Consider the following 22,161-nt stretch of genomic DNA (forward strand, 5'->3'; position numbering starts at 1 on the left):
TCTTTAACACGTGACCAACGCCTCTCATTGACACCAGGAGGTGCTGGAAATGCAGTGCAGCCTACATGAGAGTGAAAGCAACACCAAGTTCCTCCAATCTTTGAAAGGAAACAAACTCAGTGGGATAAAGACTTTTAATTGCTGCTGTTTTGACACAGTCACCTAAATAACAGCAAAAAATATAAATTTTATCTGATTTTAATCACAAAAGGTACAAATCAATCCCCATAGCTCACATACACTAAGACAATTTTTTTCCCGGCAAGCAATTTGGGAATGAGGAATGGAGGACGAAACACCACAATGCATTTGTCACTTTAGCTGGATTCAAAATTAGAGTTGTGTGCTGTCTATGTAAGGTTGTCTTTTTAGTGTTCATCTTTTTTGTACAACACTAATGGCTCACTCTAATAAAAAAAATAGTATTAAGGTGACTGGTGGTTTCTATTACTGGTGGTCACATGATAGAAGAGGAAAAAGGCAGTTAATGCTCAGCGTATTCAGAAGCTGGTTGTGTGTGTCTGTGTGTTTTGGAAGGGGGTGGGGGGGCTCCCTAAAAAGACAATCAGACTGAATTTATTTGACAGCATAGCCCGAGATGTGAGGTTTTATTATGAAGAAGAGTGGCGCTTCAATGTGTCTTAGTTTGAGATCAGAGAATCCGGCTTCCTCCACATATTTCCATGTTTCCCGGATGATCCAACATCCGTCACCGCAGTAGTACCACAAAGGCTGGAGAACGTGCTGAAAGAAGTACGTCCAAGTCGAGGTGTCACCAGCTACGTGCTCTAAGAAGAAGAAGGCTCCACCCTGCACGACAAAGATTTAACATGTAAACTATAAAGTGTGTCAATATTGGGTAATGAGTGGTAAATTAATAGTTTAACTGGCAAACACGTAGGCGCTCATTTTGTCTTAAGATCTACTACAGAACACACAAATTGATAAACAGAAAAAATACATCCCCAACAAAAAAACACAACCAACCAAAACAGTGGTGAGCTTTTGTAGCTGTGGCCAGCCTACCAAAATCACTCGAAGAAAACATCAATGTCTCATCCAGGAGGATAGAAAAAAACAAAACAAAAAAACAACATCATCTAAAGACTGAGAAATTTGTTTACTGAAAAAAATCCCTAAGAATGTGCGGCCATCAATTCATGTCCTAAATCTCAAGGTTATTTGGATTATGCAGCAGGACGATAATCCGAAACACTAGCAAGTCCACCTCTGAATGGCTTCAAAAAAAAAAAAAAAAAAAAAAAAAAAAGAAATGACGGTTTTGGCGTGGCCTAGCCAAAGTCTAGAGTGAAATAAGTTTGAGATCCTTTGACATAGCCATAAACAGCCATTCATGCTCAAAAACCCTTCAGTGTAGCTGAATTAAAACACAAGAGTTGCCTAGAATTCCTCCACAGACATGTGAAAGACTGATTCCAGTTATCACAAACACTTGATAACAGTTCTTGTTGTCAAGGGTGGAAAAACCAGTTACCAGGTTTAGGGAGTGATTACTTTTTCATATAGGGCCAGGTAGGTTTGGATAACTTTTTAACCCTTAATAAATGAAATCATCATTTAAAAACTGCATTTTGCATTTACTTGGATGACCTTTGCCCAGTATTACATTTTTGATGAATTGTTCAATGATTTCAAACATGTAAGTGTGAGAAATATGCAAAAACATAAGGATTCAGGCAGGGCAAATACTTTTTCACAGCACCGTACTTACAAGCATTAAACTTATTTTTCCTGTTCAAAAAATTATTAATACAAGCATGAAGTGAAATTTACAGCCTACATTGGACACACAATGCTTTGTAGTAATGTGAAAAATATGGCTGCCAGTATTACCCTTGTGAAATGTTTATGCAGGATTTTAACAATAAGGAGTTTTAGCCTACCATTCAAGAACTTCTAACCAGTGTTGTTTTATATGTTGTAGCATGTCTCAATGGGATGTGTAAGTTTTTAACCTCCTACAAGTGCCACAAGTGCCTAAATTAACAATACTAGCAACTACCAAAATCACTGGTTTAATCTTTCTGTAATGGTTAATCTACTAGTACAAACTCTTTAATCAAAATGTTATTTTCAATGCTAAATGCAATTATTGTTCTAATCCAGGAACTCTTCAAATTTACTGTGTTAAAATAAATAAATACATAGATAAAATGGTCAACAACGTCAATTTGTTTTTTAATAAGATGCCAAAATACAGTTATTTACTGTTAAAGTAAAGAACTTTTGTAAAATACATGTAAAAGTCACTTTGCCAGTATTTAAACTGTGTGTAAATGACTTGTTGGCCTGTCAAACATATCTCTAATTAATTACTCCAAGTCATTCTCAGCCTGAAACAACATTCCTGTCATGAGATCAAAGGTGCAATCAGTTTTTGGCATTCGTTTCTTGCAAAATGCAGGAAATCGCTTTTTATGTTAAACAGAATACCTCACTGCATCTGACACATCCATGGAAATTGGGCGTCTTCCTCTTGATCAAGGAAAATTGCTTTTCACACATATCCAATAAATTAAAAATGTAATGTATAAAACAATATTCTTAAGAAATATACGCACTATAATGATCTAATAATTTAATTAATATTGCTTTAAATTAATATGGAATCCCATAAAACAGACCTAAATGCCTTAAACTGGAGACAGATTAAAAAGGTGCATGGTACAAAGTGCTATTACTGTCCATCTAGTGACTTAGTGCCTATTGGACTGGTATTGGAAACTAAGAACTGATTTCAGTATTGCTGTTGGATATAACAGGTGGTCTCTAATAAATTTAAGTAATGTTTATGTTGTACAATCAAACAGAAAATGATGATAAACTTTTTAAAGCGTGAACACTGCAGTTGTTTTCTTGATGACTCCTCAACTTTTACTGATTAATGCAGAACCACAGCTGGAAGGCAGTAAAGTCCACCAAGAGAAGGTGGCAGTACTCGCTTATCACGATCGCGTGTCCTAAAGCTCACAATTGTTAAAGCGATAGAGAACACTTCGACAATTATGACTTTCATGAAAATATATTGACTCTAGACAATGACAGACTCTTAGGATACGAAGAGTCTTCTTCTCCCCCAAGACAAGCAGCACAAATAACAACATAAACAGCATGGCTGCCAATCAGTGTTTAATATGGACTCGGTTCAGTCTGAAGTAATTGCTGCAAAGCCCACTCACTGGTCGCAGTATGCGGTGTGCCTCTCGCAGGGTTTGGCTCACGTCGTCCACAGAGCAGAGCACCAGGGTACAGACTACAACATCTATCGAGTCTTCCTCCACTGCCCTCAGGTCCTCCCCCGACGCCACCACAAATCTCTCATATCTCAGGTGATCGTTCTTGGCCATAGTTTCTGTCAGATATTTCTCAAAGTGCGGGTTGGGGTCGGTACAGATCAATCTGCTACCAGGCGGATAAAACTCAAAATTTGCACCTGTGCCGCAGCCAATCTCCAAAATTGTGAGCTGCCCGCCAGCTTTCTTGAACTCTGGCAAAACGCAAAACAAATCCTTCTTTTTATCGTGCATCTTCTTATTGTACGATTTCGCCATCCGATTTATACAAATTGGGAAAATACGCTTGTATATTCCGCACAGGCCGACGGCGTGAATCAGGTGAAGCGGAATGCATAATATATTTACTACAGAGCTCAGAAATCTCATTACAGAAGTCATTTTTGCGGAGCACCACTGTCGTGCAGCTAAGCCGCGTAAACAGCAGCGAATGATCGCGAGATAGGAGGTCAGACGGGAAGTGTGTCACGCTTTTCAAAATAAAAGTCCACATAAAAAAAGCTATCAGGTTACAAACAGTAGCTGCAAGCATGCAGGAAACAGTCATCAGAACCCAACCCTAATACTGATATGAACCTAAGGCGGGCACTAATAAAATTATGATAAATATATATATCTGTAGGTGGCGGTAGTGCTGAAGTTAACCTGCTCATATTTCAATATTACTGCATATCAGTACAGTGTAATTCACTGGTAACAGGCCAGTCTCAGACAATATATCAGACTACTGATATATCAGTGAAACTTTAATGGACATGGACATATCCATTATGGTGGAATCATGTTTTTGACCACCCATCCTTTATCACGTTTTTATAAGATCATTTTTTTCCTCCATCGACTTCTCAAAAATTGTCGAGTCATGTCAAAAAGAAAAAAAAGAAAAAAAAGAAAAAAACGAGTTTATCCCCTTTTCAATTGTCTGTGAAGGTTCTCGCTCATCCAGGTCATTGCAGTCTTTCACCCCTCATCTAAGATGCTTCTTCAGTTAAATTCTGATGTTTTACTATGAAAACTGACCAGGTTATAAAATACAATCTCAGATGAATGAACAGCACATGACAGATTACACTGGGTCATTATTTATTTTAGTAACTGTATAGGCAAGAGTCTCTGAAGATGAGGAACAGAATAACAAACACCAAAATACATTTGTCACTTTAGCTGGATACAAAATCAGTATTATACACCGTTTGTGTCTTTTTAGTGTTTATCTTTTCTTTTTACAACACTAAAGGATCACTCTAAGGTGATCTGCACTTTTTTTTTTTATCTCTGCTGGTCATATGGCAAAGGAGAGGAAAGTGAGTTAAAGTTCAATGTATTCTGAGCGGCGCCTCAATGTGTCTTAGTTTGAGATCAGAGACATTGGCTTCCTTCACATAATTCTATGTTTCCCGACTGATCTCACATCCATCACCAAAGTAGAACAACACAGACTTGAGAATGTGCTGAAAGAAGTACGTCCAAGTCGAGGTGTCACCAGCCACGTGCTCTAAGAAGAAGAAGGCTCCACCCTGCACGACAAAGATTTAACATGTAAATTACAAATTATAATAACTAACAAAGTTTTATGGACCCACATGCAGGAGCAAAATATTTACAGCCTCCAATGCTGATAAATAAAAAAAATAACAAAGTTCAAAAGCAAAGTGTAGCACCAGGAAACAAACATCTAGAAATACAGGAAATGCAGGAATACACAACTAAGAGAGACAACATGACAAAGCAAAATTAGGTCTCTCTCTCTCTCTGAAAACAGGACAAAGGTATATAACCTAACATGAGACACAGAGTAACCATTACCAAAAGCTAACTAACAAATACAGAGTTAGACACACATATAAATGCAGAACCTTTATACTGAAAGAAACATAGGGGAAGGCTGCAAAACAAGCAAGAAAACAACTACTATAAAAGCTATTAATAATCACAATAAACACAAATTCTACTAGTTAGTAAAACCAGTTCCAAATCAATTATTTTTCTCTCTGGTAAAATCCATATTTTATAACAATCTTTTTTTTAACCATTTACTACTAAACTACATTTACTACATAACTTGCAACACAATTACTATGAAGGTTGACATGAAATTGAACTGCATATATTAAATGAAAAACTTAATATAAATGGCGAGCAGAACTGTATATTGTCTAATCCACTATGTTCACAAAGAGGGAAGATTCAATTGATGTCAAAAGTTAAAAGAAAAAAAAACTTCTGGTGGACTGCTCCAAGATTAAGCAGGAAGTTGATGTGGAAAATCAAGAACATTTTGGCTTAGCCGAAGACTGAAGGGTTAAAGAGCAGAGAGCAGGTCAGATAAGTGACTGCAAAAATGGCTACTGAAGCTGGCTTTGCAGGCTCTATCGCTCTTGTGCCCGGTGTGCCTTTTAGGTGAAACCAGCAGACACTGGAGATGTGGAAAGAACTGCACATGTGCACCAGGAAAGCCTCCATGCTAATATGAAAATTCTGACATATAATGTCAAGGCTGACTGGGAAGCCTTTTATTCGCAGTTTCAATTTTAAGTCCAGGCTAATGGTACTGAAGGAATGCACCTAAGCTCACATGGCCACTTCCAGTCAGAGTGACGTAGCTTGTGGTCTCTTCATGACATTCTTGCGCACAGTGCATCTTTCAATGGTGCTTTTGAAGCCTTTGGATTTGTACTGGACAGGATGAAGGCAGGAAGGCAAAAACATCTACATAAATGGTGCTTCATGTGACATAAGGCCATGTTAGTAGGTCACAGGCTAAGGCACTGATGCTGTAAGCTCCCTAGAATGTGGAAGGGATTGGCCCACCCTCAGATGTATTCAGGACTTAAAGAGGGGTTTCTGTACACAAAAACGGTGCTCCTTTCTATAGTAAGTAGATCAAAGAACAACAGTGGAAGAGAAACCCCTTACAAGCTTTCTGTAGTTTGATGGAAGCAAAAAAATCTCTTTAAGGTTTCACTTCACTACAGATGACTTAGTGGAGGTCCCAGTGCTTTACTCACTTAAGCCCTTCTTCCTTTTGGTCTCGATATGGATGTCAGCAGTGTTGGATCAGGAGCTCTTGAACATTGCAGGGTTTTTTGAAGAGACATCAGCCAAAAGCTTACTGCTATGGATGCAGCAGAGTGGAGGCGGATACATGAAGATGATGTTCACGTCAAACTGGTATTTGTGTGAGATTACCATGGTGTCTCAAGCTCCAAAGGGACTCTGGTTGGTGTTTGATTGTTTATGTTAGTGTAATGCTGGTGAGAGCCACCCACAGGAGAAAAGAAATGGCAGTTGCTCATACCACCGACCTGTGGGAGATGGTGCTCCAGGTGATGTCCATCTTCAATGGTTTGCTGCAGGGTACCCCAATGGAGAGAGTGGTGAAAGACATCCATGGTCTTTTCCCCCAAACTATGAGGGGAAACCACCATGCCCTCCCAGCTATATAGAGTATTTCACCAATTACATCAGGGGTCGGCCCTGAGCCCCTTGCGGTCGTAATAGACATGCTGAGAGATGAGGTCAGGCAGGCGTCTCCATAGAGTATGATGTTTGCAGATGATATTGATCTGTAGTGGAAGTAGGGAGTAGGTGGAAGAGAGCCTGGACAGGTTTGAATAACTGGGGTCAATCATCGAAAGAAATGGACAATTCAGGAGACAAGTGAAGAAGAAAGTGTAGGATGGTGTGGATGGAGATGAGTGTTAGGGGTGACTTGTGACAGAAAGGCAGATAGCGGCAAGAGCAAAAAGGAAAGTTTGCAAGGTGAGACCTAATATATGGTTTGGAGGAGGAAAAGAGGAAGACCACAGACAAGTTTTATGGATGTAATGAAGGAGAACATGCAGAGGGGAGAGAGGGTGATATGGAGCAGATGATCTGCTATGGTGACCCCTAAATGGACAAGAAGACAAAGATGAAGAAGATTTGTCTGTATTTTCAGTGCTTAGAGTAAAACCATCTATGCATGGTTACAGATTTAATTTCACATTTGCATATATGGTTACACACACATTCCAAATTACACATGAACAAATCTCTGTAAAGATTTACAAATATATTTGCACATTTCTGATCACACATACATGAATCAGAATACACACACACACAAATCCCCACAGAGATCAAAATGCACACACACAAATAATTTTGCTAGAATAATAGCCCCATAGTAGAGTCCACCATGTGAAACTAGCAGATTAGCCTAAAATACAACCTCAGATGACCAACAGCACATGACATATTACATTGTCTCATTATTTATTTAATAATAGCACCCTTTTTGTTTCCAATAAGAGGAATTAAGAAGGTAAATAGCAGCCAGGTGCTGCTAATCAAATGCATTCGATTAACATGTCATCAATAAGTGTGGACACCCATGGAAACAGTTTTGGCAGTTTGTTGGTCTGGAGCAAAGCCTCGACCTCAACCCTAATGAAAATTTGAAGCTTGAACTTAAAAGCCAGGTCTGTACCAGAAACCAACCAAATACTGAAATTGTCAATGGCTACTAAAACTGTCAGATTTAACCAAATATTAGCGGGGATGTATTGTATTGTTGAGGCTATATGTGCAGTTTTGACCCTGTGTGGATTTGGGAAAATCAAAAATAAATTCATGCTTTTGCACCCCTTTCTTGTTTTTTAAAGTCAACATAGATGTATGCTGTGCAGTCATTCGACCCAGGAAAACAGTTCAAGGAAATTATATAAAGCCCAAAATTACATTCATGCCAATGATGATGGTAGGAAAACTTCTAATCACAACTGTAGAGCTATAAATGTCTTTATTTTTGTAATTCTTCTTTGTCAAAAAACACAATGGCATGATTTCAATACGCTTCTTTAACCCCTTTGCAAAGGTAAATAAAACTAATAAAGATAATTTGGTTGTGTGTGCATCCTTTTTTTCAGATTTCATCAACCAGCTGTCAAGATGGTGGCCCAGGGATGATGATTTGGGTTTGTTTTGCACCTGGGCACCTTATAGTCACTGAAATGACCATGAACTTCTGTGTGTACCAATGTATTCTAGAGTCAAATGTGAGGGCAAATCAGCTGAACAAGAAAGAACTCAAGGTGACATAATGTCCCAGTTAAATTCCAGACCTCAACCAGATTGAAATGCTGCAGGACATTAAAAGGGCTGTGCCTAAAAAAACACCTACACACCTTATTGAACTAAAGCAATACTGTAAAGAGTAGAGGGCCAAAATTCCCCTACAACAATGTGAGAACTTGATAAAGTTATACAGGACAATGATTGTTTCAAGATATTTCCTCTAAAGGTGGTTCTACAAGCTACTGAGTCATGACATGTACCTAGTTTTTCCAAACACTGTTTCTAATAATGACACTGTAAAATAGTTCATGTATTGTTGTTCACCTACAGTGGGGCAAAAAAGTATTTAGTCAGCCACCGATTGTGCAAGTTCCCCCACCTAAAATGATGACAGAGGTCAGTAATTTGCACCAGAGGTACACTTCAACTGTGAGAGACAGAATGTGAAAAAAAAAATCCATGAATCCACATGGTAGGATTTGTAAAGAATTTATTCGTAAATTAGGGTGGAAAATAAGTATTTGGTCACCTCAAACAAGGAAAATCTCTGGCTCTCACAGACCTGTAACGTCTTCTGTAAGAAGCTTTTCTGTCCCCCACTCGTTACCTGTATGAATGGCACCTGTTTGAACTCATCATCTGTATAAAAGACACCTTTCCACAGCCTCAAACAGTCAGACTCCAAACTCCGCCATGGCCAAGACCAAAGAGCTTTCGAAGGACACCAGGAAAAGTACTGTAGACCTGCACCAGACTGGGAAGAGTGACTCTACAATAGGCAAGCAGCTTGGTGTGAAAAAAATCAACTGTGGGAGCAATCATCAGAAAATGGAAGACATACAAGACCACTGATAATCTCCCTCGATCTGGGGCTCCACGCAAGATCTCATTCCGTGGGGTCAAAATGATCATGAGAACGGTGAGCAAAGATCCCAGAACCACACGGGGGGACCTGGTGAATGACCTGCAGAGAGCTGGGACCAAAGTAACAAAGGTCACCATCAGTAACACACTACAACGGCAGGGAATCAAATCCCGCAGTGCCAGACGTGTTCCGCTGCTGAAGCCAGTGCATGTCCAGGCCCGTCTGAAGTTTGCCAGAGAGCACATGGATGATACAGCAGAGGATTGGGAGAATGTCATGTGGTCAGATGAAACCAAAGTAGAACTTTTTGGTATAAACTCAACTCGTCGTGTTTGGAGGAAGAAGAATACTGAGTTGCATCCCAAGAACACCATACCTACTGTGAAGCATGGGGGTGGAAACATCATGCTATGGGGCTGTTTTTCTGCCAAGGGGACAGGACGACTGATCCGTGTTAAGGACAGAATGAATGGGGCCATGTATCGTGAGATTTTGAGCCAAAACCTCCTTCCATCAGTGAGAACTTTGAAGATGAAACGAGGCTGGGTCTTCCAACATGACAATGATCCAAAACACACCGCCCGGGCAACAAAGGAGTGGCTCCGTAAGAAGCATTTGGAAGTCCTGGAGTGGCCTAGCCAGTCTCCAGACCTCAACCCCATAGAAAATCTGTGGCGGGAGTTGAAAGTCCGTGTTGCTCGGCGACAGCCCCAAAACATCACTGCTCTCGAGAAGATCTGCATGGAGGAATGGGCCAAAATACCAGCTACTGTGTGTGCAAACCTGGTAAAGACCTATAGTAAACGTTTGACCTCTGTTATTGCCAACAAAGGTTATGTTACAAAGTATTGAGTTGTATTTTTGTTATTGACCAAATACTTATTTTCCACCCTGATTTACAGACCTGCCATGGACCCGATTCTTCTTCTTTTTTAAAGAAAAAAAATGTCCTAATGTTTAAAACCTTACAGCTGCTTCAGTTTTTTAACAGGTGCATTTTATATGGCAAAAATTTGTCTCTAGGTTTTTCAATCACATAAACTCCCATGTTGTGTGGTTTACACTGAAAAGAGTCATGGTACTGAACCAAACAATACACTTACAGGTTCATAAATGAAAACATCAATCAAAAAGAGCCAGAAGTGAAGAATTTAGTCAATGTTTAATTTTTGGCCTGTTTGTCACTAAAAGCAAAATCTGTCATAGACTAAAATTATTTAATTTGTTATTAATAATGTGATTATTTTGGGGAACAGCACAGATGGTGTATGTGTGGATGCTTTTATTATTCATCCAGTTTTTCAGCAAGTGAAGACATGTATAAAACTCCATGTTTGGAGTTTTATACATTCTGGTAGCAGAATGTGTTGCTGTTCACATGTAACTTGAGAAGAGCTTCTAAGACAATCTGGTGGATGTGTCTGTCTCGTCTACAGTACACTATACAAATAATCTACTCGGGACATCTATTTCCCATGCTTAGAGTTGTTTAAATGGCTCACTTATTTCCAATAGACATTAAACTGCAGTTCTTTAATGCTCCACTAGATAGAGACATTGTTAGCTCACGACACTTCCTTCATAAACTCCCCCAACACTGTGATTTGAAGGGTGAGGAATATAGACAACATATTGCAAAACATTTGTGACTGAAAGCAAGCTACAGGTAAGAATTTTGTAATCTACAGGGTTTTTTTTTTTTTGTTTTTTTTAAAATAGTCTCATAGGGGAATGACAGCACACTTAACCATGTGAGGTCCATGTGCAGAAAAGACATTAAGTCTGTTTTCTATATTTAACATAAATTGCACAATTTCCAGTCATTTTGGACAATTTCATAAACAAAACAGTGTTTTATTGTGTTTAAGTAAAACCTTAATCATCAAATTTATTTCACAGTGCTGGTGATTTTTGGTTAGCCTGCTATGGGGCTCCAAAAGTTCAAACCCAGTGTTTTAAATTAGTCAAGTCTTGAAACAATTCTTAGAACTCTAAACAGCATGGTTTACAGTTAATTTTACTGCTTGTTACAAGGTTTGGGAGCTTCGTTGAGGTTCTCCATCAGATAACTGTGCACATAGAATTTTTGAAAGGATTACATCCAGTAGAAAGTTGAGCTTTAAAGCTGTTAGCTCGGAGGTGGTTGTTCCAGTGTTGAACAGCTGTAACAAGATTGATGCTAGTCTGTTTATGTTGTACACATTACATGTGTGAGAATCACACACTCACACACTCACACACACACACACACACACACACACACACACACACACACACACACACACACACACACACACACACACATCTCTCTCTCTCTCTCTCTCTCTCTCTCTCCATATATATATATATGGAGAGAGAGAGAGAGTTTAAGAATAAACTTGTTTTATAGTTATAACAAGTTGCAGACTTCTTGTTTATTCTCTGCCCAACTCTGCTTGGATCAACTGACCGTTGTGTTTGTGGCATTTCAAACACACATTGCCAACAGGCAAGCTGCCCTCTGGTCAACAAACTATGCATTATCAGCACTCACTTTACAGAATGTTGTCCAATTCTTATCTGATAAAGGATTTCATCTGCTCAACAGTCCTGGTTCTTCTTTGTTGTATATTCAATTTCATGACACACCAGATGTTTTCAGTTGGTGAAAGGTCTGCGCTGCAGGCAGGCCAATTCATCACCCGGACTCTCCAATTACAAAGCCATGCTGATGCAATAGCTGCATTATGTGATTTAGCATTGCCTTGCTGAAATATGCAAGATCTTGCATGTAAAACGCAACATCTGGGAGGGAGCATATGTTGCTCTAAAACCTGCATATACCTGTCTGCATTGATGGCACCTTTCCACATTTGAAAGATGCCAATTTCAAAGGCAGTAAAACACTTTCATACAATCAGAGATTCAGGCTTTTCGAACTTAATGCTGACAACAAACTGGATAGTCCTCCTCTCTTCTCTCCTCTCTCGTCTTCAGTTTTTCCAAAGGAGATTTTCAAGTTTTGATTTGTCTTACCAAGGAACAGTTTTACACCTCACATCAGTCCTTTTTAAATTAGCTTTGGTCCAGAGAAAATTATGGCATTTCTGTGTCATGTTCACTTATGGTTTCTTCCTTACACAGTGAAGCTTTAGCCTGCATTTGTGGATGAGACAGCAAACTGTGGTCACAGTGATTTCTGGATGTGTTCTTGAGGCTGTGCAGTGATTTCAATGGCAGGATCATGCCTTCTTGTACTGTCTGAGGGCCTGGAGATTATGGGCATCCAATATTGATTTTTGGCCTTGTGTTTTTGTGCAAGGAGATTTCTCCAGATTCTCGGAATCTTTTGTCAATATTATGTGTTATAGACGATAAGATATTCAAAATGTTCACAATGTTTGAGGAAGATTATTCTTAAATTGCTCCACAATTTGTAGACAGTTGTTCTCATCTTTAACATGCTAAGATGCTCTTTTATTTACCAAATCATGTTACTGAGCAGTTGCCAGCAGTTGCCACTGCACAGACTCAAAATTTTTTTTTCACGTGACTGTATTTACAGTGATGCTGTGCTTTTCCAGTTAGAATAATTAGATGCAAATGCTGCCATCAAATTCCAAGCTAATATTGAGCTGAGGTAATATTTCTCATGAAATGTTAAAATGTTTCAGTTTAAACACAGAGATGTATTTTCTCTGTTCTGATGTGAACAAAATGTGGATTTATGAGATTTTCAGAGCACTGCATTCTATCTTTACTTACATATTACAACATATTACAAAACAACCCAACATTTTGGAGCAGGGCTATTATATACCACTGCTGGTATATACCTTATATTTTGTCTTCTTTCAACTGTATTGCATGCTTCATCCTGTCACCCCAATGCTACAAGCTCCTTAATCATGGGATGTACTTAGTTCTTCACAGGACTGCACAGACTCAAGCTTTATTTTTCATATGACTCTTATTTACAGTGATGCTGTGCTTTTCCAGAAAGGAACTTACAAAATAGCAATTCTGGTTTTGTATCTGCTCATTTATGACACAAGGTGTGACAAATTTCGTGTTAAACTTAATTCTACAAATCAGTTGTATTGAATGCATATATCTATCTATACTGCAATCTAAGCATTAAAGTAATATTAAACAAATTATTTGTTTTTGGTTTGGTTTATTAATTTGCAAAAATTAAAGATTAAGGTATATTTTGCTAACTGCTTACAAATCCCAACCAGAATACGAACGAGTTATCTTACATGAGTAGCGTACACTGTCCTTTTATTAAAAATAAAAAAATAAATAAAAAATAAATAAAAAATACATTTCCTTACGACGCTGCGGTCTCTCGTCCGTTATTGAAACCAGAGGCATTTACCGACACTCCCCAACAATTTGCTGAGAGTCATCAATTATGCAGGGTAGCCGCACGCACTGGGAAGGAAGATAGCAGCAACAATATGGCGACAGCCGCATTTACTCCCGGCTCTTTCTCACATCTGCAGTTCGGTGACAGCTGTCTGGATTTCTGTTAATGCGAGAAAAAGTAAGTAGACCTTATTTTTTCTGCTTTGTCTTTTATTTCACGTCACGGGATGGATCTCGGTCTTACTTTGTCGACTGACTGCATCCCAGTGCCGCAGAGCGGTCCCTCTCTCAGCATCTTTTCCCAGCGTCTGTGGAGGGCTCCTTGCCAGTACATGGACTAATATGTAAGCGGGGCGGCAGGCAGAAGTAGCAAAGATGTGATTTATGGAATGAAAAACAGCCATCGAAATGCGACGTGGTAGAAAAAGGGGAGACGGGAGGTTGTTAAGGGAGTTGGCCCGCCGCTGGATGATAGGCTATGACATTTCAGTGTGTCGGGATGTAAAACACAGCCTACGCATATAAGTGAGATCATGTCAAACTTCTGTCAGTGGCCACAGCAACTATGGTGTGTGCTCTCAATGGCTACGCGAATAATGCGCCCCTGGCAAAAAATCATCCTCCCAGCATTTCCAGCTTTGTGCCATTATTTTCTAGGCTAACTGATAGTTTTACCCCCTCCTCTGCCACCCCCACACTCCACCTCTGTGCCCCCCTCCCTCTTTCAGTCTCTTTGGAGACTGTATTGCAGGAAGAGGTAGGTGCGTCTGTAGTTTGGCAGTCCTCAAAGGGGACCACGACACCCCTTTCTAGTCTTTTCGTGCAGTATTTCCCGCGGTGGTGGTACTCTGTAAACCTGCATCACAAGGAGTCTATAGATCTCCGAGGTCTATAGATACGGGTGCGGTGGCTAAGCTGTAACATTAAGGCCATTTTAGTTTCGTTTATTTTCTGCAAAAAGCCCAATTTCACTTTCTGCTGGGCGAACTGGGTTGTGCTGACTTCGTGTGTGTTTTTGTCGGTCCAGAAATGAGTATTCGGGATGTAGCTTGTGCATTTAACTGACCTACTAGAGTCAGAGCCCATATAGCAGCAGTAAACCACACTGCAGTATTTTAGGCTATGGCCCTATAGAACAACGGCGCGCCTCAGTAACAGTGGACTTTACCCTGGACTGCACAGGCTACATATCAGCATCACCAGGCCACTTTCATGGCAAGACGTAGAATATTAAAGAGGGAGTGGGTGGTCTTAGTCCCACAAAGGGTAGAAGTTCTCTAAGAAATAGGAAGATGTGTGCTTGATTTGTGTTCAGTTTTACCGCACAGCTCCCTGAAGGGAAGAGCTCTGTAATAATTGTTTCTCTTTCCTCGTCTGTTCTCTGAGGACAAACGGGTTCAGATGAATAATCAACTCATCAAATTCCCACTCAGGACATCAAAACTTCGGGCCTACCTGAAATAGAGTCAGCTCTGTCATCCCCGTATATGATATGAGGGGGTTACTTGAGCCCCCTTTCATATTTGGCAAGCAGCTTATTTTCTCAGCAACGCTTTCGTTTTGATGGCATTTAGAGGCTGGCAACGTTTAGACTTCGCTGCAGGAAATGAAGGATGAAGTTCTGTCCGATCCATGTGACTCTGATGCAAGAGCCCCGTACGCCTCCTACTCTGGAGCACAGTTGTCTCCGCGGTGTCCTGATAGCTTCATCACATGTCAGGTCATCATCAGAGAGAGAGAGAGACGAATCAGAAGCTTCTCTTTTCTTCACCGGGAGTGCGGCCGCTGTGCGCCTGGATGCCTTTCCTATGCGCAGAGGGCGCAGCGTCACGGCTCTTTTTCAATGGGAGGCAACTGAGGCTCTCGGAGTTTTGGGGCTTTTCTATCATCCATTCCTTATTTTCACTTTGAGCGGATTTTAATCAAACCGAGACCGGGTTGGCTCTGCGGACTTTAGCTCCGGCTGTGTGCGGTAGCATTCACTGCAAATTATGTAAGAGTGACCCGAGCGGCGCTTTTAATTCGAGAAAAAGTCCTATTTTTGCACTTTTTAAAAATGTTTTTCATGTGATCCTTTAAGTTTTTCTGGAAATCATAAAAACGACATCTGCAAAATTTCGAGCAGTTTTACTGCCTGTTTTTTGTTTGTTTGTTTGTTTTAGATTTGTCCCAGCTTTACCTGTGAGTGCACACGAACTGCTGGTCATGCTATTGCATCCTGGTTTGAATCACCTTGACGGATCAATTGATGTAGCGTTGGTGGAAGGAGACTTGGAGGTTGTGCCGTGGTTGGGTTACTTAAATCGGACTTCGTTCCCCTTCTTTTTCTCCAACATATACTCAGATACCGGGTTGCCGGATCTCTCTCTGCCTGTGGATTGCTTTTGAGTTCGTTTTTGATTTATACCCAGGTCTGTAACCTTGCCATTGTTCCCCTAAATGTTTTGCACACACTCATGTTTGAATTTTTGACTTGACTGTTTAATACAGTGTATTATAGAGCATGCACAGCCATCTGGGGACTGAAATCTATCTATTCAGGGTGCATGAAGACAGTATTATAACCTTACTTTTAAGCAATGAGTCAGTGTATGAGAGGCTAAATAACAGTGACCAATTCATAAAATAATTTATGCATTACTGTGTGAAACGGTTCTGTGCCTAAGAATGTTAAACAATTATAAATCAGTAATTAATAAAGTTAATCGATCATTTAACTGTTGTTACAGGATGTCGGATACCAGGAATGTGGCATTTGTAAAGTGTATCACAGTAGGGGTCAGGTGGATGAATTTGTCACACTGAATCACGAAAACTGTCATTTATGGGCAAACTAAATGTATTTTAAAGCCAGCTAATCATGCACAGTGAATATTTACATTATCACCATGAAACCCCACCCTGACTCGCATTAAGTTTATTAAGTTCTTTTGGTGACAGTGTTCTCATGTCTGACTTTACTGAAATGAGAAATGTCTGGTGCTTTCTGGCTTGTGTGTTTTTTTTGCACTGAAGAGGGCTGAATTTGCCTGTGTGCACTTAACATTTCTACTAGCAGCAAGAGCTGTTTGAACTCCACCATAGCTTAGTTTTTCCATATCTGGGTATATCATTTCCATAGCTGAAAGCTGCACATACGCTGCTGCAGAGTTGGATATCTCTTCTAGTGAGAGCTACCACTTTCACATTATGGTTTTTCATTTTATTCTTCACTACTTTAGGCGCTGTGTAGATGCAAATAAAATGTAAAGTAAATGCAGAATTTAATGTCAGATATATTTTGAAGGAGAGGCTATCAGACGTACAGTGCATAAACTCAAGAAGAGAAAACTTGACACGTCTCCTTGTTATGTAAAGTTGGGGTCACAAAGGTGAGAACAAAAGGGAATTCAATGCTGTCTGTGTGCCTCAGTCATTAAGGCTGATGGTTAGATGCTTGCACTTTTTATTTCTTTTAACCCTCTTTTTCTCTTTGTTGAGTATCTGTTCTCACTCTTCCACCCTTTATCGCTGTCTTCCTATCAGAGCTGGATGTCTGGGATGGAAAACAAATAAAGAGGAAATAGCTGCAGGATGAAAACATGGCCGCACCCCTTCTTGCACCCCCAGGACCTGACAGCTTCAAGAAATTCACCCCGGAGTCACTCGCTAATATCGAGAAACGCATCAAAGAAGAGAAGAACAAGAAGCCGCCCAAGCCAAGATCAGACAGCAGTCACCGCGACACATCCGACGAAAATGAGCCCAAGCCCAACAGTGACCTGGAGGCTGGGAAGAGCCTGCCGTTCATCTACGGCGATATCCCTGATGGAATGGTGGCCACACCACTGGAGGATTTGGACCCGTTCTACCTGAATCAGAAAGTAAGTTGTTATACAGCCTTACTCCACTAAACAAATGTCCTCTTCTTACCAGACAAACACTACATATATTAAATCAAGTTTAAGGATTCCAACTCTCTTGAATTCTCTGAATAGTATTAAACCATTGTCCTGAACCTCCTGATGGGCAACTGCCATCACTGTAAACTTAACACATTAGGTGATTTGAAATGAACAACAAATTTAGATCTCATATCACTTCAAGCAGAAAAATCAAATTATTGTTACCACAGAGCTAGAGATAACAAAGATGACCTTGAGGCAATCAAGTGCTTTTTAAAACTATTTTTTAGTCATGGTACTGGGGCTTCGAGGCAGTCATTAGAGTGTGCTTTGATAATATAAAATATCTGTGAGTTTACATATATGTTTTGTTTTTTTTACTACACTTGTACAATGAAAGCAAAGCTGAGGAAGAAGGACATTTGGCTCGTGCAACACTGCAGGGCTGCTGTGGAATGCAGTTCTTGGGCAGCGGTTAGTCTCGGGTTTCTGCAGGGTTGATTAATAATATGTGTTAATGCATAATAAAGATGATGTAACAGCTGGAGGGGACGACAAATTTGCCTTCATGTTTCAGTGCTATTGTGAACTGAATTCTGTTACGACAAAGCAAACTCCCACATAACAAGTGCTCTGTCAGGATGGCGGAGGAGAAAAAAGGATCTAACTGGATTGTGTTTATCAGCGCAGCATATGTGTGTGATTTCTTTTTTGAATTTTAGTGTTAAACAGTACATTTCTTTAATTTTAAAATAGATAAACCAGAAAAAATCAAAGGTTTTCTCAGTGTTCTCTCAAAATCATTGTTATGCAGCGTTTGTACCAAACTCCAAACTCATATTTCCGCCCCAAATCATGTATTTCTTATTAATGAGACTCAAGGTGCTGAGATTCCTGTCACTCCATACTAGGAAAAGAGGAATGAGTAGTGGAAGGCAGAAGATGGCAGAAGAGGACAGGGAGTGGAGAGAAAAAGGCTGGAGTGTGCAATAGTACTTTCAGCTGTGTATAGGTGGGGAGTAGCCAGTCTCCAGTGTGGTAGCAGGGATAATGTGTAAGAGAATCTGTGGGCTCTGTAGACGCCAGAAGCCCAGTCAGCAAGACTCGTGATCTCAACGAGAAGCACTTCCTCGTAGCCTGGATGGAACTATTAAGTACATGTGCCTTTTCTGATCTATTGAGCCAAAGCCCTGATTCAGTGGTGTATATACATACATATATATATATATGTATGTATATATATATATATATATATATATATATGTACCACTGAATCAGGGATATTCAGTTGGAATATTCAGCATTCTTAAAAAAAAAAAAAAAGTCAAAACGTGTAAAAATGTCATTTTGTTACATGAAACATTACATTTAATGAAATCTGGTCAAATGAAATTTGCTTGATTCAGTTTATGTTAAGCTGTTCGTTAGCTGTTATGTTTTCTGATAATGATTTATTATTTGAATAAATAAACATTTGTCTTTATATATTTCATTTGCTATTTTCTTAAAATAATTGCTTCATGTTTACAAAGGCCAAGAATAATTTTTCAGATTGATCTAAATCTTCCTGCAGAGTTTTCTTTTAAACAGTAGTGTAATGATAATCAACTCCCTGTGCATTTATATGCTCTTACTGTCCAGATGATTTGCGGTACATGGCGGAAGTATTCTTTAAAATGGTTATGATGACATGATAACATCTACATTATCAGTATACAGGGTTCTGCTTCAAACGAAGTAGCATAGCATAGTATTTCCACATGGTCTTTGACCAGAATATCATGTGAGAGGTCTTTTAGACTTATATTTCTTCTGTTGGTACAAAAGCCAATATAATACCGTATAATTGCTGCAGGTACACTTATGTGCTGTGTCAACATGCATAAGCTAAATAAGATCACTCAGAAATATAAAAATGCTTCACTGGCGACTTACAGCCACGGTCCTTAGTTTTTTGTTTTTTTTAATCCTCTGAGCAGCTCTGTTGGTGCAGCTGTGACTATGCTGCATGGCTGAAGAACACATTTACACTAAATTAGGTAAATAAGGTATGGGTGCTAAACTTTTACACTTCCATCCATCTTTGGCTTCACTGATTCCTGCATACAGTATGTGTTTCTGAACATATCAATACAGGTTTTGATTTCTCTTTATTCTGCTCAGTCACGATTTGCTTCCCTTATCGCAGCTAATTATGCGGTGAATCAGCAACATCATACCATCTTTCATACCAGTGAACTACCTAATCCACTCATGTATTTAACTTTGATCATAACCATGGAATTTACTCTAGTTAGTTAGTTCCTCTTACTCCTCTCCCCCTGTTTCTGCAATCACCTTTTCGGGCTGCTCGTCTCCTCTGCTCAACCCACCGTCGCTCACCGCTGCGCTGTGTGTCAATGAGTGTGTCTGAGCGCGTTCATGTGTGTTTGCGTGTGTGTGTGTTACCATCAGCTGCAGGAAACCTGATCACAGCACTTTAATGCAGTGTTAAAGTGGTACTGTACAGAGAAAAAGAAGCTCTGGTTTTGTTAGTTTGAAAGCTTGATGTGCTTTCTGTATGTGGCATTTCTGTGACTGTCGTATTCTAGCAGCACCCAGTCTACCAGTCTGCACAGGCTTGTGCAGGGCAGCAACTGCTAGTGGGTGCACAAGGGGAGCTCACAGCGAAAGGAGCAGTTGCTTCTGAAGCTCAGCATGTAGCACTGCACACACCATTACATTATGTCCCTATCCCATCATCTCTGTCAGTGTGTTTGTCTATCTCCATTACTCCCCTTTCTCCTCTCCTTTCCGCTGCCTCCTCTCTGGCATGTTTTTTCCTTTCGGGGTGTAGTAAATTAGAATGAAGCCCAGGCTTTAGTGCTCTGTCTGAGTCCTCAGTCTCTGATGACACAGCATCCTCCTGTTCTGAGCTGAGTGAGGAACGGATGGAGGGAGGGGAGGGGGGTTGAATGTGCTTTCACTGCTAGCCAGGTTGGTATTAAGAGGGAAGGTAGGGTAAGGGGTGGAAAGTGTTTGTTTTTTGTTTGCAGCACAGCATATGGGTAAGGAAGTGGGATGACGCAGTTTTTCTGATACAGGTGAATTAGCTTTGAGTCATTCATATTTAGATGTGAGCGTCTGTCCACTGAGTTTCGACGGCAGCGAATGAGCTATATTTGCTGACACTTAGTAATTAATTAACATGTCTCGTGAGATCAATGCTGGTTTGCCATAAAGGAAGTGCTATGGAAATAATACTTTGTCAAGTCTAACAATACTTTTACTTTTCCATAAATTTATTCTAGATTGACTTTGTCCATACCAGGTGCACTTTACAGATTGGGTTTTTGACCGCTCTCGCTTGCAAAAGTGGACCAGATCACGACAGAAATAATATCTACTTTGCCACTTTATTGTTTGGTCAGCATCTTAAAAGGGTAAAAAACTGCATGTTTGTCTGGTTTGGGTTAAAAATGATTCTAATGTAATCGTTTGTGCATTTTTGTTTGATCTGCTTTATACATTTTTTTATGTCCATCTTCTAATACATGTGCTGATCACAAAGACTTAATCGTTGTCAGTTTCATAAAGAAGTAATTAAGAGAAATATACCACCTCTTCCCTGCGACTTACTTACTATAATCTCCCCTTTAAGATTTCATTGAGCTTTCTTTGTTTCTCTTTCCTCCTCTTCTCATCTCTAAGTTTCTCTCTCTGCTGCATGCCTACCAATTCCTCCTACTCCTCCTCCTCCCTCCATCTACCCATCCATCTCAGGTTTGGCTCTCTCATCTCTGCAGCTCTTTGGCTTTCTGTTCTGCATCACTCCCCCTCCATCCTCTTATCTGTCTCTCTTCGGCTCTCTTTGCTTGTGTCCCGTACCTCCATGTGTCCGCTCCATGCAAACACAAACACATCTGCAAGTAGACTGCCATTGTAGCTGCGTTCTGTCTCCTGATTCTTGCATGTGCTTTGTTGAGAGTTATTATCATTTCCACAGCTTTGCAGCAAAGGTGGCTTGGTAGAATGAAGCCCGACCTGCTGAGTCGTGCATTTAAAGGTGTGCATATTCATTTGTTTATAGCAATATAGATCAGTGCTATTGTGATAAGCGTATGCACTGTACCTTCATGCACTTTGTGTGAATGACTGCAGTAATCATTATGTGCCGCACAGTCATTTGTTTGGTACTTATCTACTATAGCCACTCTATTTGATTGTATGTTTATCCATTTGAAGAGATGCAATTGAACCACTCGTTCACTACATGTTAAATATTTTCATCCCGCTGGAATGCTTTGTGAAGGCTAAAACCTTAATTTCATATTGATGAACTGATTCACTGTCTGTGATCCTACTTTACAGAGTTTGTTCAAGAAATTAATTAAACCAGGGAAAATTGTTCTGTCAGTTAGGCACTTTGAAGAATTTAAACAGTCAAAGTTATCCTTCACACATTCACTCAGCTACTGATTTCATTGGTTGGACTCAGGATGGTGGCTGCTAACGATGACATGCTTCACGTGTGTGCCTGTTTTCTTGTGCAGGTCCTTCCATCTAGTTTTATTCTTTAAAAACTGTGAAAAGTGAATTCCGGTTTACAAAATACTCTTATAATTTATATCTGACCACAAAGATTTCCTCCCATTTTTGGGATCAGGAACAAAAGTTGGACTGTCCTTTTTTTTTTACTCATATGTTTTTA

General features: G+C 39.9%; 2 protein-coding genes across 12 annotated transcripts in view; one reads left to right on the plus strand and one right to left on the minus strand.

Moving 5' to 3' along the window:
- Window positions 1-120: 120 nt before the first annotated feature.
- On the minus strand, window positions 121-3,764 carry LOC120731696 (methyltransferase-like protein 7A). Its single transcript, XM_040028821.1, has 2 exons — window positions 3,201-3,764; window positions 121-810 (listed from the first exon to the last, which is right to left on the minus strand). The coding sequence occupies exons 1-2, from the start codon at window positions 3,693-3,695 to the stop codon at window positions 577-579; spliced, it is 729 nt and encodes a 242-aa protein (XP_039884755.1). The 5' UTR covers window positions 3,696-3,764; the 3' UTR covers window positions 121-576.
- Window positions 3,765-13,610: 9,846 nt separating this feature from the next.
- Window positions 13,611-22,161, plus strand: part of scn8ab (sodium channel, voltage gated, type VIII, alpha subunit b) — a 45,980-nt gene continuing 37,429 nt past the window's right edge. For 6 of the 11 annotated variants that reach the window (XM_040028827.1, XM_040028832.1, XM_040028831.1 and 3 more), the window contains exons 1-2: window positions 13,611-13,765; window positions 17,113-17,450. In XM_040028827.1, coding sequence (XP_039884761.1) covers window positions 17,169-17,450 — 282 coding nt within the window. In that variant the 5' untranslated portion in view covers window positions 13,611-13,765; window positions 17,113-17,168. Of the gene's footprint in view, window positions 13,770-13,797; window positions 15,581-15,749; window positions 15,999-17,112; window positions 17,451-22,161 lie in introns of those variants that run through there. The other 5 variants (XM_040028824.1, XM_040028823.1, XM_040028825.1 and 2 more) reach the window with 5 other exon arrangements.

Source organism: Simochromis diagramma, unplaced genomic scaffold (assembly GCF_900408965.1).
Source record: "Simochromis diagramma unplaced genomic scaffold, fSimDia1.1 OVJJ01000483.1, whole genome shotgun sequence".
Taxonomy (NCBI): Eukaryota; Metazoa; Chordata; class Actinopteri; order Cichliformes; family Cichlidae; genus Simochromis; species Simochromis diagramma.